The 22209-nt window shown below is 37.4% G+C and overlaps 1 protein-coding gene across 8 annotated transcripts in view; it reads left to right on the top strand.

The window, feature by feature from the left end:
* The window catches only part of SGCG (sarcoglycan gamma), a 109908-nt gene extending 88714 nt beyond the window's left edge, over positions 1-21194 (top strand). For all 8 annotated transcript variants that reach the window (XM_050333176.1, XM_050333179.1, XM_050333177.1 and 5 more), the window contains 3 exons: positions 1052-1124; positions 18073-18196; positions 19698-21194. In XM_050333176.1, coding sequence (XP_050189133.1) covers positions 1052-1124; positions 18073-18196; positions 19698-19871 — 371 coding nt within the window. In that variant the 3' untranslated portion in view covers positions 19872-21194. The remainder of the gene's footprint in view (positions 1-1051; positions 1125-18072; positions 18197-19697) is intronic.
* Positions 21195-22209: the final 1015 nt, after the last annotated feature.

The following is a 22209-nucleotide window of genomic DNA, read 5'->3' on the forward strand; positions in this document are numbered from 1 at the left end:
TCTATACTATCTACACCGTACTTTCTAATCATTCATTGTCATTCTCTATCTAGAAAGAGTCTAAGTCCCTAACTTAGGGTTTCTACAGCCCAGAATTCTTTCTGGAGGGTAACAGCATCCTATTCTAACAGACAGAGCAGCCAGACAAGCCACCTTGTATAATATCCTAACTATTAAAATGTGTTATTGCCTTGCTATATATTCAGCTGAAAAGTGCTCAGATATGTGAATCCTCAAAGCCGGAGAAGATCACTCAGCCTAAGGAAAGCCACTCCAATTTTTGATGAGGACCTTCACAATGCTTGTTTGAGCCCTCTCTTTTGCTGAGGGGCTTTTGTACTATTTCAGTGAGTTCCCTGATCCTAGAGAAGCTTAGGTGGGAAGATGTTCACTGAGCTGGTGATACTGCAATAATGCTAATAAGCAGGAGAGTAGAAACGGATGTTCTTGGAAGATTTTCAGATCAAATGGGGAAGGTCCAGGTGAGATTGGGTGCCCACCGTTTCTTCCTTATTGGGATGAAACCACTCTTATTTCAAGTGGTAAACTGTCTGATCCCAGTATCATTACCTTTTTGCGTGCATAAATGCCATTTTATATTCAGCAAGTCTCCCTATAAATAGGGGTAAATCTTTGATGAAGCTATATGCCAGAATTTTTGATACACATAGAATAGTCTAAAAATAAATATGATAATTTAGGACCGTAATATTTGAAAAGGTTTTTTGGGATTTAAATTATCTCTATTGACTGTGATGTACATTGTACAAATCTTATTTACTTATTTTGTTGTCCCAAGTAGTTTAAAATTTCTCTACCTTCAAAGATTTCATTTTAAGAATTTAATGTACATTTACATTAGCTCTGTATTGTGTTGTTCCAATCAATACTGTAATGGTAATAATGTAGCTAGATTTTATTGTCTTATAATTCTTAATATATGTTTTCTTATCTGAATTTCTGATGTCAAGGTGACCATATCAGAACTGTTACTTCTTTTTTCATTCTATTACATTATGGTATTTTTCTTTCTTTTTTTTCTTTTTTACAGGGCCTGAAGGAGCACTTTTTGAACACTCTGTAGAAACACCACTTGTAAAAGCAGAAGCTTTTAAACAGCTTAGGTAAGAACTTATAATAAAAACATAAATCTAATAAGTAAATGTTATTTGCTATAGATAGTCAAATTTTTTGAACATGTGATTTTCTACACAGAATTACTAATAATTTCTTTTCTGTTTTGTATGACAAGTTACTGTTTTGAAGGAAATTATATATTGCTCTGTGATTTGAATTATGAATTATTTATTGCTGATGGTGAATATTTAAAACTATTGTGGAAAGATTTTCTGTAAACTTCTGTTTTTCACTTTTGAAACACTGAAATACAAGTTTTTCTACTATGTTACGAGTTGCTTGTCTGCAGCAGGTCATTGACTTGTTATTAGTTGAGATTTTTAGAAACTAGTATCAATCTGAGGAAGCAGACTCAGAAGAAAAATTTGGAAATGTGCAAAGTTCTATATGACTAAAGAGCAGTTTGGGCAGAGAAAATCACTATGAAGTACTTCATATGATTCAGAGCTCCTTAACTCTGAGGTAGCATTTCTTTGTGCATTATTCTATGTAATTTTGAGTATCCCAAATTAGTTTATAATATGCTGGTTATGATGAGGTAATAAACTCAAATTATATTCTCTTCATGAACATGTTATCTGTCATTTTATAAGTCAGTTCAAAGAAATATTTGAAATGAAAGACGATTTCCTTTAGAATTATATTTCTGTCCTTTCATACCTTGGCAGTTTGTTACTTTCTGTCATAATTTCTCTTCTTAGTTTTCTTCTCCAATAGGCATAACTAGCGGAGAGTAGTGGAAGATGATTAAAGCTATCAAAAAACCCTGTCTGTATCTTGCTGATTGAATTTTTAAATTGGGAATGGCAACTGAGAGGGAAATTATTAAGATACTTATTTTGATTTTCTCTTTTATATTTAAAATTTACTTGCAGTAAGATACCTTGTGCTTGCATTTGGAGACAGTATGAGCTTAAGACATTTTTCTTTTTACATGTGGATGTCCACTTCCAAAAATGTGTTTCTTCTGTTACAGTAGAACTTCAGTGTGTCACACTCTGATCAGTGTGTAGGGTTCTGCATTGTAAGTGTATGTTATCTGGTTTTGTAGAGAGTAGATTCATTATGTTGTAGATTTGTCATGTTCTGTCATTACCTCAATTTTAGTAAAGTAGGAAATGGACTTCTATTATTGCAAAGTCAAGAGGGTCTCCCTAAATTTTAATTGGCTACATATCCACTATTTTCTGTGGTTATTCAAATGCATCATCAATTAACATTCTAATAGGCTTAAAACTAATAGTTTTATTCTACATTTGTTATGCTATGTTACATTTTAAGTTCTTATCTGCACTTCATTTAATAAGTTACATTGTTTCAGGTTACTATTATTATAATTTTTCCACCTGTTTTTGAAATAGGATAACATTTAAATTAAAAATATGAGCTTAATTCAAAGTGTTCATAAAGTTCGTAAAGTTCTCCTTCTTGAATGGGTTTACCTCATGACTTATCTCTTAAGTGATTTTTACCATGTCAGCTATAAACACCCTTTAATCTAGAATTGTGCTATGTGTTAGCAGAGCTCAAATGTAATACTTAAAATCCCATTCAATTCTACCTTCAATTAACTTAAAATAATGGGAAGTACAGATTCTTCCAGAATTGACAGAAGTTTGTTTTTAATTACTGTAATGGCATTTAACATGAATCCAGAGCTGCTAAACACTTGTGCTAGAAACTGAGCTAGCTTAATCCTAAGAAAACTGAGTATTAGGGTATGTAGCTGTGCAGTGTATACACCACTCACTTGTGTCATCACAGAGTAATAGAATCATAGAATAGTTTGGGATGGAAGGGACCTTAATTCCAACTCCCCTGCCGTGGGCATGTCCCACTAGACAGGTTGCTTAAAGCCCCATCCAACCTGGCCTTGAACACTTCCAGAGGTGGGGCATCCAACAACTTTAAGCAACCTGTTCCAGTGCCTCACCACCCTCACAGTAAAGAATTTCTTCCCAATGTCTAATCTAAATCTTTCCTCCTTGTTTTATCACTAATTGCCCTTGTAAAATGTCCCTCTCCTCTCTCTTGTCCTGGCAACCCTTCACCCAGAGAAGTTCAAAATGCCTCAGTCCTTTTATTTATTTTTTTTTCTGTCATAATCGGGGTCAAGTCTGAAAGCAGAGATGACAGTGATTTCATTTCTTCATGGAGGGCTTCTGGGAAGGATTAAGTAGCAAATGCACTGGTCTGCAGTGCAGATGCTAAGTTAAGATGTGGGCAGAACAGACCAATTTGTAAAGCTGAAACTGGAAAAAGGTTACTTTCAAGGGTAATCTTAAATGTCAGTGTAAACAAAATTCATGCATTCTGTTGTGAAGGAGCTCAGATAAGTTTACCAATGAATGGCTATTTTGTAATGCTTCATAAATATTCTGTTTCATTCTACCCTGTTAAACACAGGAACCTAGCTACTGAAAAGCACTTCGATATGAAAATTTACAATGTGATTTTAGTTATTACTTTTCTATTTTAAATTTAAATATGCTTCCTTTCCCCATTAAGGTAGTGAATACCAAGTTGTAGGTAATATATTTTCTCACCTCATGCCTTATCTCTACACTTTTACTTTCTTCTGCTGTTTTCCCTCTATTTTTCCTTCAGTGGTTGTGCTGTGCCATGTGAATATGATGTGCTGGATGAATGTGGCGTAAAGTGCCATGATATGAAGCACTAAATATAGGGAATACTGTTTCAAGAAAACCTACTAAAATGCAGTTGCATGTTTCAAGGAGCTGACTGTAAAGCTGTTAATGCTCATAACTTTTCAGCTCGTGTCACATGAAGGGAGGCCACATTCATTCTCTGTCATTCAGATTTAGAGCAGGATTTCAAACAAAGCTGACACAAATGGCCTCTGAATTACACATTCCACTGGTTTTCTTATCCAAATGCTGAATTTCAAGATAGACTGCTTTTCTGGAAACAAAGAGATAAGTGTGTTAGAACATATCTTTTTATAGCTAAGTAGTGGAGACAGAGCATTGCAATTATACTGTGGTCAGTAACTGCCTTTTGTAATTTGAAGGAAACGTATAGAGTCCTTTTCAGTCTAATAGATTGAATTTATGACTCACTCGTAAAGAAAAGGAGATAAAAGGAAGGAGACATGTTTGCACTTACTTCCAACTGGTAGGAAGAATTTTAACAACAAAATCTGCATTTCAAGATTGAAGCTTTCCTAATTTTAAAATAACATTGCCTACTTTTTAATTCCTTTAATGAACTTCTTCTATCTAAATAAGATGCATCATTTTCATTTACAAAATTTTTTAAGACTTTAGGACCTAGTGAAGACCTAAAAACAGGGGTTTGCATGTAATAAGTGTCCAACAAATATCTCAATGGCACGTCTATAGTCAACTGCGAGATTTGGATATATTCAGGAAATGTCCTTCCCAGACAAACACCACTGAGGTGGTACCTCATTGAAACTAGCCCACTGTAACTAGTGAGAACAGGAACAGATCCGGACTTCTATCTGTGGTTCAGTTGCTTGGTATACACAGCTTCCAAGATGCAGGAGTGCTTCTTTGAACACAGGCACCCATCTGCTGGGTCGCATCTCCTCCCTTTGACAGAACCTGACCTTCTGTTGGATTGTGGAACCACGGGAGAGCAAACAAGAGGAAGCACATGTTATTCTTGTGCTTAGGGCATTCAGTGAGGTATAGGAAGAGACCAGGGAGTTTCAGTTATGATTTTAAAAATAATCCTGACAAAAGAACCAGATGAATGTCCTGACCACGAGGTTATCCCTGCGTAGTTGCTCTGTTTCTTGCCCGATTACTTGGTTGTGCGAACACTGATATTCACCACAGGGGTTGCTGAAATCCAGCTTTTTATTCCTGGCAAGCTAGTAGTAGTCTGGCAAATTGAGGTAAAAGATACAGGTTTCATTCCCCTCAAGATGAAGAGGGAATTGAACTAATGTTTCAGAATTCCTTGCTGAATAGCTAAATCAATAGGTTTATGTAATATGTAATATATAGCATTATATACATATAATATCTATTATAATGTATCTATTGTATGTTATTTAAAATACTATATAAAAAGTGTTACCTCTTCCATGGCTCTTCGTAAAAGTGGCCACAGCCCTTGTACTTTGGTGTGGATTTGGCATTTTGAAAACTTACATCAATCAGGTCTCCTGAGGCTTCCCTAGAGTTTATTTAGCTGCCACCTATAATTGGATCATAGCAAAGTTTTAATGGAAACAAGTATCTTGCTTCCAAAAGACTGAATTCAAATAGAATGAGAGAAGCTCATGTTCAGACACGTATCTTATGACACAATGTAGATGGGAAATCTATAACGGCAAGTGATGGAACTAGATGATGTAGGCAGAGAAATTTCTAACAATTTCCTAAAAGCCATCTTTTCCCCAGGTTCCATGTCAGGTACTGGAAGTGGCCTTTTCTGATATTATCCAGAGTTTCATGCCAGCACACATATCATTTTATATCCCTTATGGTCAGATAACAGTCTCTGTGAAAACTGATGTCTAAGTTTAGACATTTTTACAGTCTGATGCTAATATATCTTTCTGATAATTTATAATAACTTAAGAATATTATTTAGCCTATTATTCTCTTCCTCCTAAATTTTGTATCCTGGAATAACCTGGAGCTCATGCATAGTTTTGTCATTTTGATTCTGTTTACTTCTTGTGATCTACATGGCTTGTGGCTTTCTGAAGGAAAACAGTGGATGAGCAAAACCCTTTAAATAGCAAAACAGTGCTTCTGAACTGAGCATTCTCATTTCCTAAACCTATGGAGTTGTGCTTACAAATATGACAAATATGACATTTTTCCATTTATTAACTAACTGTATACAATGCATATTAAATACAATGCTTATGACTGAGTACTCTCTTTGTTCTCATATTTTCCATTTATGGTGGTCTGACAGCCAGCAACTGTGCCTTCTGAGCACAAACCTTTTGGGAAATCACTTCTAGTTCAGTCAGTTTGTGGTACTCTGCTAGTCCTTCAGCTGAGGGTTTACATCCAAGTTCAAAATTATCTACATCATTCCACTATTCTTGATTTTGAAAAGCACTATAGCAGGAATGATATCACTGTTCCAGAGAAAAAACTTTTGTCAGAGTATGATTATAAATATACATATTACCAGAATATGGGTATATTTAATGTCTTATGGGTATTTACTGAAAATATTTCAATTTGCCCCTGGGAAACAGATGCATTCTAAACAAATGTATAATACTGGCATTAACTAAAACTTAAAATATGTAATTTAAGAAGCATTGCTTCATTTTGAAGTGAAATACCTATGTTCAGTGCTTAAAAGCATAAAAATATGTCTTCATGGGCTTCTGACTAACGTGTTTTAGAATGTTGATAATTTGAGAATTATACATCTTCTAGGTATTTGTTTAGGGTAAATTATTGTACTGATGGTAGACCTCTCCCTATCTATATATTCTTAATTAATTGTCGTTTTTACTTCTGTTCTATGATATCCAATAACTCCACTTATGGAGTTCTGGCTTCTACTTCCCCAATTCTTTCTGGAGGCTTTCTTTTATCCTTTTATCCCCCATTGATGATGTGATTTCTTTTTGCACTTTAGGTATTTGCTACTGTTAAACCGTGTAATAAGAGAGAGAGAAAGATGAAAACTGAAGTTGTGCAGTTTTATTGCTGTATGAGTAAGAATTATGAAGTAACTCTAGAAAGAGATGTATAGAAGCCAACCAGGGTAGAAGCATTTGCTAAATAATTGCTTAATCATATTTGTAATACTAATGCTTACATGCTAATTGCCTAAAAATACCATATAACTAATTGAAGTACAGTCATTTTTATTTGCATTCATTATGCAAATAAAAAGCCCAATCATTCAGGAGATAATGAATTACAGAATGAATGAATAACAGAAAGTAAGACTACAGTTATGATTCAGTGTTTGCAAGGCATCTCTGCTGCCTGACTGGTGAGATATTTCTACTGCAATGTAATTTTATGAGTCCTGGCATTAATTTGCTAGATATAAATTTGCATTCATATATTTTAATGCACTCAGGTTAAGTAAGAACACCATCAAGTATTTCTTTTGGAAGCTTTAAAGAATTTCTTTCCATTCATCTGTGTAAAAAGGCATAGTTTAGAAGGATCAGATGATACAGGACATCATGTTTATCACCTTTCAGAAGCATTTCTGACTTGAATGTCTGAAAAAACTCTATTAGCTAAGGCTTGTGTACTATATCACATCTGGTCGTCTTTTAAGCAGTGATTTTGCCTGTAAATACTAATCCTGAAGTGAAAAGAATTTTCCAAGCACAGTCTGTTTTCTCTGTCTTATCCTCCTAGCATTTTGTCTGCACCCATATTCCTGCAAAGTCTTGTTCATTGCAATTTAGATTACAAACTATAGTGCTTCACTTGCAGGGCATAGTTATCATTTTATGTATGGACAAATATCTCCAAAGAGACAAATTTACTCTGCTGATTAGATCATCCTGCCTTCTGTAATTCTGAGTCTGCAAAGGGGCTCTGTCCTGCTGTCATGGAAGATGTTTATCTCCTGAGATAGGAGGCACCTTTGGTGACCACTGGAAACAGAGGTTCATGTCTCTGAGTGAGTCTGTTTCCACATGGATGTGTTGGCAGTCAGAGCTGCTCTCCTAAGCAGTTACATGTTTCCTGCTTCGAAGGACTCCTGGCCTCTGGAACCAGATGATTGATTGATAGATAGATAGATAGATAGATAGATAGACAGACAGACAGACAGACAGATACATACATACATACATACATACATACATACATACATACATACATACATAGCTCAGTAACGGGAGGAGAGGAAATCCATATGCTGATGTTAGTGGCCTTTTTGTGAGGTAAGATCTCCCTGACAACACATGCCAGGCTTCTGCCCACTCTTATAAATGACTTTCACTTATGCCAGTCATGTGGTTGATGTTCTTCCTAAAGCCTCAGTTTTTCAGAGCTATCACTTAAAGCATTAAAATCAATTAGTTGTTTCTGCGGCTTGTATGAAATGGTCATTTAAGTATTTTCCATGGCTTCTTATGTCAGTAGTGCAAAGAGCAAAGTTGTAATGATTTCTGCACCTACACAGTTGAACTGGGTCTCTGATGATGTCAGGCTGCTCAGGAAGTTTGCTAAAGTGAACTGTCAGCAGTGATTACAGCATATTCCACCAGTGCGCAAGCCACCGTGAAAACTTCATTAATGATTGTCGCAGTTCTAGACACCTTGCAGATGACCACCTGGAGCCCTGTTGGGACGTCTGTGATTGTGCTGTCACTGATCTAAGATGTAATGTTGAGTTGAGCCGATCATTCCTTACATTATCTTTCACCTACATACCTATCTGCACTTACAATAATGGAGCTGGGGAGGAGGCAGGAAACAGGAGACACCCACCATAAGAATGTGTGTGTGGCAAACACTGGAAAAAGAAAAGTAATAACAGTAATTCTTTCAAGATACATTGCACACGTGCACCACTGCTACTCACTCTTTCCCCTCTCCCTCAGTCAATGTGTGCAGTTGTGAAAATTCAGTCGTGAGGACTCTGATGACAGTGTGGCACATTCAGACACTGTACTAACGAATCACAAGAGGGAAGGGTATGACCTGTTCGTCAGCAAAGCCTATTCACTGAGCTTTTCTTTTCATGGAGAACATGTGGATGCTATAAACAGCAGGTACAGAAAGAACTCCAGTTACTTGAAATCCTTCTGTGCTTCTAAATATTAAATAAAAAATTTCTTGAGATATATGAAAGAAAGGCATGGAAAATTTCAACCTGGAAGATAATTTTATGAAACCACTCATAATGAAAATACTAAACACATTTTTTACAACAGTAATGCAAGTAGTGTTATTATACAAGATCAAAGTTTTATAATACAATACATTATTTTATCATAGTATTAAAGTAATTTGAAAATGATAGCCATGCTGGAAACATCTGTGATGTGCCAGATTCAATCACATTCAGTGAGGGCTTGGCCATTTTTAATTACCTGGAGAGTCAGGACATCATAAAATTGAGGTCATCAAAGAGACCTCTTTTGAATTAGCTCTGCTTACCACTCTTCATCACAACTGTCAGTCTTGAGAGAAGCTTCTATTTTAATCGTATCTCAGTCTGATCTTTAGTCCTCATTCCTTCAACAACTCTGCATAGAGTGACAGTGGGCAAACAGGCAAAAATACCTCAATATTGAAGATGGATGGTGAACTAGTAAACAAATGAGCACACTGTAATAATCAGATCTGCTATGTTTTTGAATAAATGTTGGTTTAAATTGCTTTTATAGTCTTTTCAAAGTATTGTTAAAACCAGGAACTGTTTTATTCTCTTTTTCAGAGAACATGTAACTAACTGCATTTGTCCTAGAACTTTGAACATTTCTTTTATGTTGCTTACGTAAAAAAAAAATTCTGTTAACCAAAACCTTGGGAGCTGGAAACATCTGTTATTCAAATCTGGCTTTGTAATTGTGCTTGTGAACAGAGCTCCCCCTTAAGCCATAAGCAGTGTTAGTGCCTGCTGTGCTTATGCTGATCAATTCCCTTGAATCTGGAATCTCATAACTGAGCTGTACTGGAATCTTTTGTTGCCATGCTTTTCAGATTTACAACACAAATATGGAACAAACTTGGAGCACAGTCTATTTCAAGAAATAAAACTATGAAAACATTTTTAAAATTTAATTTAAAGGAAAGGAAAATATGCTGAAGAATATAGCAGCTGATCTCTTCAAGAGCAGCAGATACTCCCAACATTTAAGAATGGCACCAAAAGGAATAGAGTGCCTCAAGATTCTACCCTTGATCATTATCCTTGATCATTTTTTGCATAAGACAAAATAAAAAACCCAATAGATTCCTCTATTTAAAAATCAATCATGCTTCCTATACATATGGAGTAGAGCTAAAAACTGAAAACATACAAAAAAATCCTCATCTGCAGATCATTGCTGATCCTAAAAGATTTCTTCATTGTTCATACATGTGATTTAGCTGATAATTCAGCAGACACTTCTGATTAAGATTCAGCTCTTCCATATATAGCCTGCATTCATACAACTAAGTCCAAACCTAGAGGACCTCTGTGTGCCCAGAATAGGCAGATGTATCTCAGATGCCCATCTAGATTTAGAGTGCTCCTCTCTCTGCAAGCAAAAACATTCTTTCTTTCTTTCATTCATTCATTCATTCACTGAAGTGGGAAGGGATCCTCCCACTTACCATCCACACAGATATATTTGCATAGACTAATATATCTGAAGCATGGCCCCAGGGGTTTACAACTGCTTGGGCAGTTGAATTGATTTAACTTTTTTTGACATCTAGGTGTAGAATAAAAGGCTGCAGAATTCTTGGAAAAATGAGGTGCTTTATGAACAGCTGTTTTATTCAAGCTATTTTTCTAATGGAGTTCATGTGTATGTACACTTGCCTCTAAACAGACGTCCTCATAGTATGTTTCTCTGAATTCAATTGTACCCTATTTTTTTTCTTGTGATGTTATCAGACCATTTTTCTATATTTTCAGAAGAGACTGGTGATCTTTTTTTCTCACTAGCACAAAAACTTTGTTTTGGAGAGTTACTAGCTTTAGCATAGTTAAGTTGAAAGTACAATTTTAATATTAAGCTGTATCTTGTGCTACTATAAGATTTTCTGTAAATTTTTCTGCAATGAAAGAGCCAGATTCACTTGGGAGAAAATTAATGAAAGTTCTTTTTTTTAATTTAAATTTAATTTAAAATATACTGGTATGCATACTACATTTTATTGTGGCTTAAATAATAGATTGACTTAGGATTCATTGTAAGGGAACTGTAGATATTGACATTAATCTTACTGAAAGGAAATATATGTCCTAATGCATATATGTCCTAGTCCAGAGGCAATAACCCTTGGAAAATGATTTCTTTGAACTAAGCTACAAAAATTGGGATAATATAATATGACCATTGACCAACTAATGGGCTTGACAAGGAAAAATTGATGCAGTTTTTCAGTCAATTTTTTTCATTGTTTCATTTGGTTTAACTCAGTGAAGCTCAAACTTAAAATATCAAAGTGAATGAAAAAATATGGAAGAGTGTCATCCAGGTAGAAAGCAATTATTCCACCTTTAAATGAAGAAATTCAATATGTGTGATGCAAAATGGAACGTTTTAGAAAGAAAAATCAGTCAGCATTTGAAAGATATATAGAAGTTATGTCAAATCAAACTTTTGTGCCAAGCCTTGACTGAGAAAATATAGCTGAAAACTGCTATATTTTCATTAATGTGCAGAAACTGATCAGGGAAGAAGATTTAATGATTCATTACTATTTTTTGGTTTTTTGACATTCAGGAAGAGCTATCACAGTTTGCTGTCAAATACTGACACTTCCACGTCCTTAAGATATACACGGTTGCTGGAACATGCTGTTTCTCTTTGCAATAAGATGTAATATTAGGAGCCATTCCAAAGAAAATACTCTTACAAAACAAAACAGAAATGAGGCATATACCAGGACTGAGATCTCAGTTCTGTTGTTTTGTCCTTCTTTGCCTTTGGACCTTCTGGCAAGCAACCAAAAGCCGCAAGGCAGAACTCCAAGATCCTCAGCTTTGGGCAATCGTGTTCTTCTTGCTACCTCACCCCACACACACTTGCCTGACCTCAAAACAGCAAGCTGCTGGGACGTAAGTGAATATGGGTGGGAATTGGCAGTTGGCATCAGTGTGTGCCTGCTGCTCACTCTCCACCTCTAGAACTCCAGCTTAGTTTTGCTCAGCTCATGTCAACAGGAATCCAGCTTCCTCATAAAGAGAGGATATGCTTTGAAATTGTGTATGCTGGACCATAAATAAATGCTGACAATCTCTTTTTCCTGTGTTACTAGTGTATGCTCTGTCTAGGGTTTACTCTCTTGCAATGTCTAGCTGCATTGCTGGGGAATTAAACTGCTTTCAGACTAATCAAAAAGTCAATATACTCCTATTGCCTTTTAAAGGTTAACATGCATTCAAAAAGCAGGGCTGAAAGCAGACACCTACAGAGAACCAAGGCCAATTAAGCCCACAAAATCCTCTAGGTTGCTTTTTTGACTTTCAAAACAATAGTTCCTTGACAGGTTAAAGATTTTCCTTTTCCCCCATTTTTATCTCATGTGGGGTTTTTTCCCTTCATTTCTTACCTTTTCTATTCTTCCTCTGCTCCATGACCTCCAGTCACTGGCTGATTTAATTTCTGTTCCCCTTCCATCTTTCCAAGTCAGATTTGAACTCTGGGATAGGTGTTCATAGCATGCCAGAGGCAAATGAGGGTTTCTTCTTTACTTAACAGTGTGAAAAAGATGTTTTGGTCATAGAATAACAAATTGGTTTGGGTTGGAAGGGACCTTAAAGATCATCTGGTTCCAACCCCCCTGTCTTGGGTAGGGATACCTTCCAGTAAACTGGGTTGTTCAGGGCCCCATCCAACATGGCCTTGAACACTTCCAGGGCTGGGGCATCCACAACTTCTCTGAGCAACTTGTCCCAATGTGTCACCGTCCTCATAGCAAAAATTTTCTTCATAATATCTAATATAAACCTACTTTCTTTCAGTTTAAAACCATTGCCCCTTTTTCTATAGCTACATGCCCTTATAAAAAGATAAGCTTAATATTTTAAGTACACATACACAGGCAGAGTTGCACAGTGTTTACTTTGACAGGAACGTAGGCTTGCAGGATCAGATCTTCAGTGCCATAACTGGCAACCTTATTGAACTCACTCTCATGGCTTTATTTAGCCTTGGAGCAGCGCAGTCAAAGCACGTTATTTCTTAAAAATGTTGTTTAAGTATGAGAAGTCATGGAGATTTTTTCCTGAGAGGTGGGTCAAATAACTGTCTACTTGGAAAAGAAGAGTAAGAGACAGTCTTACAAGGTCATCAGGTTTGAGTTTAAAATCTTCAAGGAAGTTCAGAGGAAACAATATGGAAACACACAAGTGGAACAAGTACCATTATTCCAGCTCCAGCTCTCCTGAGGTACAATGCTGTATCTCCTCTTTTTTCTTCATATTCTTCAATCTTTCCTCTAATACCATATTTCCCATGCATGTTCCCATATCAATGCCTAGGAACAAGTGTGAAGCAGCATCTTCAGTCCTACAAAGACTAAATGGCAGAAAAAAAGGGGAGTGGGATCTTTCACTGTCTTCTGCCTGCTCATATTACTTTCTTCAAAAATCAAACCTTAATATATATATTTGTCCCTTTTGCATGTATCCTTTTATTTTAATCATTCTAAAACACTATGGAAGGAAGACTGAGCATATTAGAGAAGTGGAAGTGATGGATTAGTATATTTGATGAAATATAAAAATCAAATTTCTGATGGACTCATACAAGAACTTATTTCACTCAAATACTTAATACACCAGACAATGCTAAACTCTTTACCTTACTTTTATCACTTTTGTGCCAGGTATATGTTTCATGAAATCTTCTCTGTGTGGTAAAATTGATCAGGCCATTTTAACCAAAGAGTAAGGAGGCAAAAAAGGAGTTATTGTATGTAAGCAGAGGCACATCAGTTGTTGGGTGTACCGCAATTTTAGAGGCTGTCTGCCTGTTCAGTCCAATCACAGTAACCCTGGTCTTCCTCGGGTAGGTGCTGGGAAGAATGCATCCAGATGGGGAACTTCCAGCTAAGGTTATACCAAGGAATTCTCTCCCCAGTGAATTCAGGAGAGATGATGACTCGAGCTGAAAAGGTCAAAAAGTAGAAGCAAGGAATAAACAATTTTCCAGGTTCACAAGAGCAAGCTGGTTCCTCTCTCTTGCTCTGAGTCAAGCAACCTCAAACTGCAGTAGGAAACTTGGGGTCCATAAAATTGTGATACTCTTTCTACAGTGCTAAAACCAGTTTTCTAGTGCCTTGTGGCATTTACAAGATCAGTAAGGTATCCTTCTAATGCCTGCCAGAACAGGATGAAAATCTAGATCAATATTGCTGCAGCATGCACAGGCAGTATCAACTGCTTCTTTACTACAACTGCATCAGGCCCTCACATCCTCCCTAACAACCAACTGAGCAATTTCTGGTGATCTTTTATCTCCACAAGTTAGCAACATGCTTATAGGAAAAGGGGAATCTCCAAGCCTTTAGGTTGTTGGAGTCATTTCTGATCCAGAGCCTGGATGCTGCTGAGGTTCCCTCAGAAGACTTTTCACACAATCCTTCATGAATTATTCTGCACACCTCAGCACCAAACTTCCTTGGCAGTCAGCAAAGACAGTATAGTCAACTCCTGGAGCTGTCTTACCAAGAAGTAAGAAGACAGACTGAGGACCAATATCCAGCAGGTGACAGAGTGAGAAAATATTAACAGGGACCATCTATTCACTCACCCTTCCATGCCTTTCATTAGCTGACACTGTGCAGTTTTCCTGGCTGCAGGGATCAGAGCAAAGGAGAGCAAGGCAAAATACCTACTCCGCAAGTGGGCCTAGTATGGCTTGCATTGATTTACATTCTGTGGATATGTCTACTTGAGTATCTTAATTCAAATCAGAAACTTGCTTTTGAAGGAAATCTTCCATTTGCCTGAGCTCTCCACATCTTGGTTCTCTCTTGGACTGTTCAGAGTCCATGAACAGGGTGACATTTGGATTAAATTAACTTGAAAGCTAGAATCTCTTGGAGAATGCCTAATGTGCTCCAACCTTTCTGGGCATCCAGTTGGCAGGGTCAGGCAACAGCTAGTCCAGGGTACTCCTCAGAACACATATAACGGGGTGTCAGGTCCTTGGCATCAAATGTTGTGCTGTCCCAATCAATTTCTCTTGCACCACACCGCTTGCTGATTGACCCCTGGCAGCTACCACAGTACCTAGAAGCTACTCCTAAATACAGAATCAGTCTTCCCAAATGAGATACAGGTTGTAACAGATAACTCATTTAGGACAGTACATTGCATAGATTAATTCCTCTAGATTATAAAAACCATTCACTCCATCCTGTTAAATGTAATTTATGTGTCTGTAATTTAAAAAAAAAAAATAAAGTGGCTGGTAACAATATATTCCTTCATCATTCTAATGCATGAATTCAAGCAAACACTGTAAAATGACCAAAAACTCTTAAGACAATCCATTTCTGCCCTGTGAATCTCCAAGCACCCTCCAGCATTTACAAACAAACCAAATTCTTGTTTTGCCAAGACTTTTGAGGAATGCACATCAGTGTGGGGACTGAGAAGGGACATTCAAAGTCAAGGTTCAGCTCAGTCACACTAGGCGCTGTTTCCCTTCTAGTACGTCTGGACTTCAGACACCGAACCCTTGAATGCTGTAAAAACAAATACATCATTAGTGTTATTGACTGTTGCCTTTGCTAAAATTTCACACATAATAGTTCCACTTCACTGTTTCACTACAGTTTCTATTGCCAGAAAGCTCCAATGACATGCTTTATTAGGCAAATCCACCATTAGTTAATATAGAAATAGGACCTGTATAAACAGTAGAAATTTAGGATTGTGATTAATATAGCAAATGTAATTCTGCCATGTAATTTAAATAATATGTAAGTCATATAAATCTGTAAGTGCTTCTGAAGTCTGTAGGCTTCTTACCAGCATTAATTTTGGTAGAAGGTAAGAAATATTTCTCTGGTGTTTGGTTGCTTTTAAGCCTCCAGATCTGATATATTCTCAAAAATCTGTCCCAGTCTTCCATCTTGTGATATTCATTAGAGTTTAAAAAAAAAAAATTTATGCCTACATATAGATTACTTACACAGGTGAAGTACTTTACAAAAGAACATGAGCTATTTCAATGTTTATAGCTTTTTGATAACACAAACTATGGCAAAGTTATATTCAACTACCTTGACACTGACTTATGAAAATATATTAAAGATTAAAAATACAAACTTTGTTTAATTTTTCATTATATAATGCATAAAAATGTGCATTGAAAAATATTCTGATGAAGCAGACTTCCCATGTAAATCACTCAGGGAAAAACTGATTTTCCATTTCATAGAAGTATAAATCCAGGGGTATAAAACAAAAAGTCATACAAAAGTTGTTAAATCCCAAACACTGCTTAATAAAGATTACCGATACATTATCATGACAGAAGTTTGTGCCATCTCAGACTCATGGGATAAGTCATAAGGTTATTTCACAGATATGGTCCCACTATGGAACCATGACACAGTTATCCATTGTTAGTATTTTAAATTGTCAGTCTGGAGCTTAAACTAACTGAAGGTGACTAACCCAGGAGATGTCAGGGAGAGGCAGATCATAGAAACATAAAGTCATAGAATGGGTTGGGTTGGAAGGGACCTTTGAAGATCAGAGAAGATAGAATCTTCTGCTACTGCTGGCGAGCAGTGATAAGCCAATATTGCTTGAGTTATTTACAGATTTGGGGATAAAAAACTGAAGTTTAGTGACTGTGCTCAGATGTCATGGATTTAGGTTTTAAGATATCAGCTGGATTTAGCTTCTTCAGAATTCGAAGATACAACTGAACTTTTGCACGAGCACAAACTGACTTCTTTTAAATTCTAGTTTTAATGAAGTAACAGGAAAAAAGGGAACAATTAAAATAGTCTCAGTAAATTAAACCTATCAGACAGCTCCATCAGGATTGTGTGCAAAACCATTTCATTCCTGTAACAGTCAGGGTCTGGATTCAGTACCTGGTGCATACCTAGTAAAGGACTGCTGGAGCACAGCATTCCACAATCACCTGGATTGGCAACTCTGGAGCCAACACAGCATCCGCTGGGATCATGTGAACATATGTGTGCGATCACTCTCTTGTGCGTGCACACACACACAGTGGATAAGAACATGCAGACCTGGGAACAGGGACACGCATCTGCATTCTGCACTATGGATGAAACCCACAATATTTCACGTGTCCAGGGAAGGTACTGAATAGGAAAGGTAACACAGATGTAAAGTTAACAGGGACCACCAGCTGACTCATTTTCTTTAGCTTTCATATTCATCTGCTAAATATTGGCTGATAGTATAAACTTAGGACTGGTGTCAGTAGGAAGTGTGAGCAAATATTCAGGATCAAAACCTAGTGGGTATCAATTCTGATCCTGCAGTGTTCCCTGTGTCTCCAGATGAAGCAGTTCTGCGTAACAGTCAAAAGTCACTAGCTTGTAGCTAAGCTTGGGCTTTTTCTTTCCTTCTCATAGATTTTAGTTAGTACTTCTATCCCTGCTACTTACCATGGAAATGATACCAGAATTCTGAAGAAACAAAGCCTTATCTCTTTGGAAAATAGGAATCGTCAATCCTGCACAGCTGACCTGACAAAGTGATTACTCAGCTAATGCAATACCTTCCTGCCATCTTGTGGCGCTGCAGGTTTTGCAACTCTGTTATATAGTGTACTTTTTATTTCAAATTAAGTTAATGGTTTTTAAGTTTCAGATGTCTTCTAGTTAAACAATACGCTGAGTGAAATCTTGGTCCAACTAGTAGCAGTGTCAAAACTCCCTTTAATAAAACAAACTTCCAGATTGCACTAATTGTATTAATTTCAAGGTCTTATTATGTCAAAAATGAAAATAAATTCAAACTAAATAATGTAAAAATGGGTTTCAGTTTTAAAGACTAAATTACTGTTATACTGAAATAATCTGTAGTTATGTCTGAACTAATACCTTGCATTAGTATCATGAATTAATCTATATTTTTCAATTTGGATGCTTTGGTGGTTTTTGAAATAGCTACCTGCTCTTTCAAGTCTGCCTGAAGAAAAAAGAAAATGTGTCTTTTATATGACTTCAGGCAAGAGCCTGCAAGGGCTTGTTCAAAGTTTACTTACTTTTCAAAAGTAAGGGACATATGAGATTGTGCTACTGTCCGATTTCCTGCTCCTGCTTTCAGGCTGGAATCACCAACTCGATCTTTGAGCATGGATGCACCACGAGGAATTAATATCAAAGCACAAGCTGGGAATATTGAAGCTCTTTCCCAGATGGATATCAAACTACACAGCAGTGATGGTGTGGTGAGTACAAGCCCTTCTATTTCTGTAGCTATGGTTGATCTTCCTGACTGAATATGACTAATAACTTCAAGCCTTTTTTTCAAGTCTGCTTAATTTAATTCCTCGGGTTTTAGGAGAGAGGATATTAAAATTAATAGTGCCAATAATAAGACTTTATGTAAATAATACTACCAATTGACATAATGTTGTATTAGCTTAGAGAAAAGCTCTCTGATAAAACTTGGATAGCACTCAGCTCCCCATGAGCATAGTGATCCCCAGGCACCCCAGTGGGGAATCCTGGCCCAGAAATAGACACTCGGCCCCAGAGTGGCTAAATTAAGGAGTGAAGCTCTTCAGACATCATTAAAAACTGCCCTGTAAGCAACAGCACGCAACATGCAGCAACCTATTTATCCCCTCTACGAGGCTGCACCAGTTCTTCCACAAAAGAGCTACAGATGAACCCATGTCCGTCCTTAACCAGCCGGCTCAGTGGTGAGGCTTCAGCATTCAGGCCAGGACAGACCTGGGTCCAGCAGCAGTGCTCATGTCCTGTTATTCAGTGTATGGGCAGGGACCCCCTGTCTTATCTTAGAATCACTGAATGAATTGTGTTGGAAGAGACCTTCAAGACCTTCTAGTTCCAACCCCACTGCCATGGGCAGGGATACCTTCTGCTAGATAAGATTGCTCAGAGCCCCGTCCAGTCTTGCCTTACTCACGTCCAGTGATCTACAACTTCTCTGTGAAACCAGTTCCAGTGCCTCTCTTCTGGAAGAAATTCTTTTTTATATCTAATCTAAATCTACCTTTTCCATTTTTAAACTGGTATGCCTAATAAAAAAGAGTCCCTTCCCAGCTTTAGTGTAGGCCCCCTTTAATTACTGGAATGAGCCTTCTCTTCCCCATGCTGAACAACCCCAAATCCCTCAGCCTTTCCTCATAGGGCATGTGCTCCATCCATGTGAACAATTTTGTGGTCTCCTCTGGACTCGCTTCACCAAGTCCATCCCTTTCTCATGCTGGGGATCCCAGAACCAGACACAATACATCAGTTGGAGTCTCACAAGGGCAGAATAAAGGGCAGAATTCCCTCCCTCGACTTGCTGGCCACAATGCTTTTGATGCAGCCCAGAATGTGATTGACTTTCTGGGCTGCAAGTGCACATTACTAGCTCATACTCAATTTCTCATCCATCAATACCCCCACGTCTTTCTCCTCAGGGCTACTCTTAATCCATTCATCATTCAGCTTGTATCCATGTTTGGGATTGCCCCAGCCCAGGTGGAGGACCTTGAACTTCATGAGGTCTCTGCTAATGAAGACAATGGGCACTAGCTTACCCCCACAATGTTCCAGTGTCTGTGAAGAGCCTAGCTCTCAGAGCAGCTTGTGTATGACAAGCTGGGGTAGAAGGCCATTCTTAGACCTCTGCCTAGACAAATTCAGCTTGTTTTATGGCATGTTATTGCTTTATTATCTCTAACAAGCCCATTTGTCCTGCCTTTTCCCATGCAGCTTTTGCTCGATGCTGAAACTGTGCGACTGCCCAAACTGCCTGAGGGTGCAAGGGGTGGATCCGGTATTTCTCAGGGGCTCTATGAAATCTGCGTGTGTCCAGATGGAAAGCTCTACTTGTCAGTGGCTGGCGTGGGCTCCACCTGCCAAGAATACAGCCGTGTCTGCCAGTGAGGCACCAGAAAAGGCCACACACCCTCCTTGCGCAGTTTTATATTACTGCTAAAAAGCATTGCTGAAAGAGTATTTTTCAGAATTTAAAAAAAAAAAAGTACTTCAATTTAGGAAGCAAATTTGTATTGACAGTTCTGGACTACAGGGTGTAAGGGGAAGAAGAGCACAAATGACATTTCAGCTTCAGAAGAATGACTTGAATCAAATTACATGTTCTGTCAGTAACACTTTGAAAACAGCCTTATGGAGAACATAAAAAAATAAAAATGTTTCCGTGCTGAACTATTATTCAGTTCAGATGATTGTCATTGTTCATATTTTTGAGATCAGTGGGTTTTTTCTCTCACTAGATGTAAGCACTTGCTGTATTAGTGGGTAAATTTAGATTGAGGGAACTACTTGAACTATTTGCTAAGACAAAGCATTATTTGGAGAATGCAGAAAGTGCCAGCAAATGGTCTATGCAATTTTGTTCTTGCAATAACACGATATAAAAATGTGATATTTGTATAAGTTCTCTGTAAAAGGTGTTAATTTGCTAAAGCTTTCTATTTTAATTTGGCAGCATATATGCTGATTTGCTTATTACTGAGATTCATATAAAAATAACTAATAGTAAAAGCTCCAGAAGTCATTAATACCTTTGTGCATCTCAATTCTGTCCACTATATGACAGAGAAATATATTATTAAATTTTATAATAGCAATAGTTTGTTCTACTGGTTGTACTGTCATATTCATTTAAATCCTTTTCTATTTTTGGACATGCTAATTCAACAAGGCAATTTGTTCTGCCAGCTGGACTACTAAAAAGAAAAAAAGTGTGGCTTCAGATTGTCTGACACAAGGAACTGTTTGAGCAGTGGGGAAAAAAGTTCTTTTTTGCAGCCCACAGGTTTCAATCAACAGAAATATTTTATTTCCATCTGCAGCTGTTGACTGATATGTCTGATCCTGACAGAGTGGGACTCCATCACAAATGGAGAGAATACAACTGCTCTTTATTATTTTTTACATTAGGATTTGCATTACAAAATAAGTGCTCACCAGAGTTGACATGCTGTTTATTAACCTTGTAAAGAAACACAGCTGCAGATCCATTCCCCTGTACACTGTTGCACTGAACATAAATAAATTGTTTGCACACCTCTGGGTAGCAAGATTTGTATTTAATAGTCTGTTGTTTAAACCTCATGAGTTTTTAATTCCTTTGATGCTGTTTTGTGTACACTTGATGGTATTATGATCCAGGAAGGAGCTGCTATCACACAGTGCCTTAGTGCCTATTTACAGAAGGATTTTAACCCATAGTTGTTAGTAAAGCACAGGTTATCCATCCTTTGGAAAAAATAATAATCATCCTTAAAACAGGACAATCTGAACAAAAGGGTTACTTTTTTTAAACTTGCTACTTCAGCTCTGGTGAACAAGGGAAGAAAACCAACACTCAGTTAAGATGTCTGGTACACACAAAAGCCTGAGTTGAGAAACAGTCCCCTGTTAACAATATCCACTATTATTGTGGTAAAGCCCTGGACAGTCTCTGCCTCAAGGGCTGCCTTTGCAATTTATCTAACTAGTCTAATGTACAAAGCTGAAACTGCCCTTCAGCACCAGGGTGGAGCCCTCACAATTAATACAGCCTAGAAGACCTTCAATAGGGTAAGTAGGAAATGCTTGAACTGAGTTTAAGCAATTGAAGCAAGGTCTCACATGTTATTTGGAGACTGCTCCAATTGCTAATACATTCCCTGAATGAGAAGTAGGAAGCTACACTTCTTCCACATCTGAAATTTCCTTTTCCTGGGCTTAAACTCACTCACATACTCCTGCCTTCAGGAGCAGGTCTGAGGCTGTTGGCCATAAAGAGAGAAATATATATCTCCACAACAGTATCTCTTGATTATGTCTGTCCCTCCAACTAAGCCCTCTTCTGAGGCACACTTTAACAGAAACGTGTCTTCAGTATTCCGTTATTCAGTTTAGGTGGTTCCAGCTCTGTGCATAAGCTTTTACAAAACAAATTATGAGCAGACTTAGCTTATTCATTGGATAGAAAGTATGAGTATTAAGATAAAGGTCAGCAAACACCTTTGTATGTGCCGTATTCCTAAAAACTGCTGCTACAAGAAGTAGCTTGGAGGGCTGTAATTTCAGGAGTCTCTTATAGATGTAGTATTAATAGCAAAACTGGGAATTGCTTAGAGATTTCAGTCACTGTCTAGTTTTGAAGGCATTTGAATTGTCACCCTTCCCAAATTTCTGACACTGCGGAACATATGCCCACTTCCATGTGGTATCAAACTAATCATTGACCTAATCACTGTAAATTAGGTAC

The sequence above is a fragment of the Myiozetetes cayanensis genome, unplaced genomic scaffold (genome assembly GCF_022539395.1).
Source record: "Myiozetetes cayanensis isolate MyiCay16 unplaced genomic scaffold, myiCay2020 scf5-8, whole genome shotgun sequence".
NCBI lineage: Eukaryota > Metazoa > Chordata > Aves > Passeriformes > Tyrannidae > Myiozetetes > Myiozetetes cayanensis.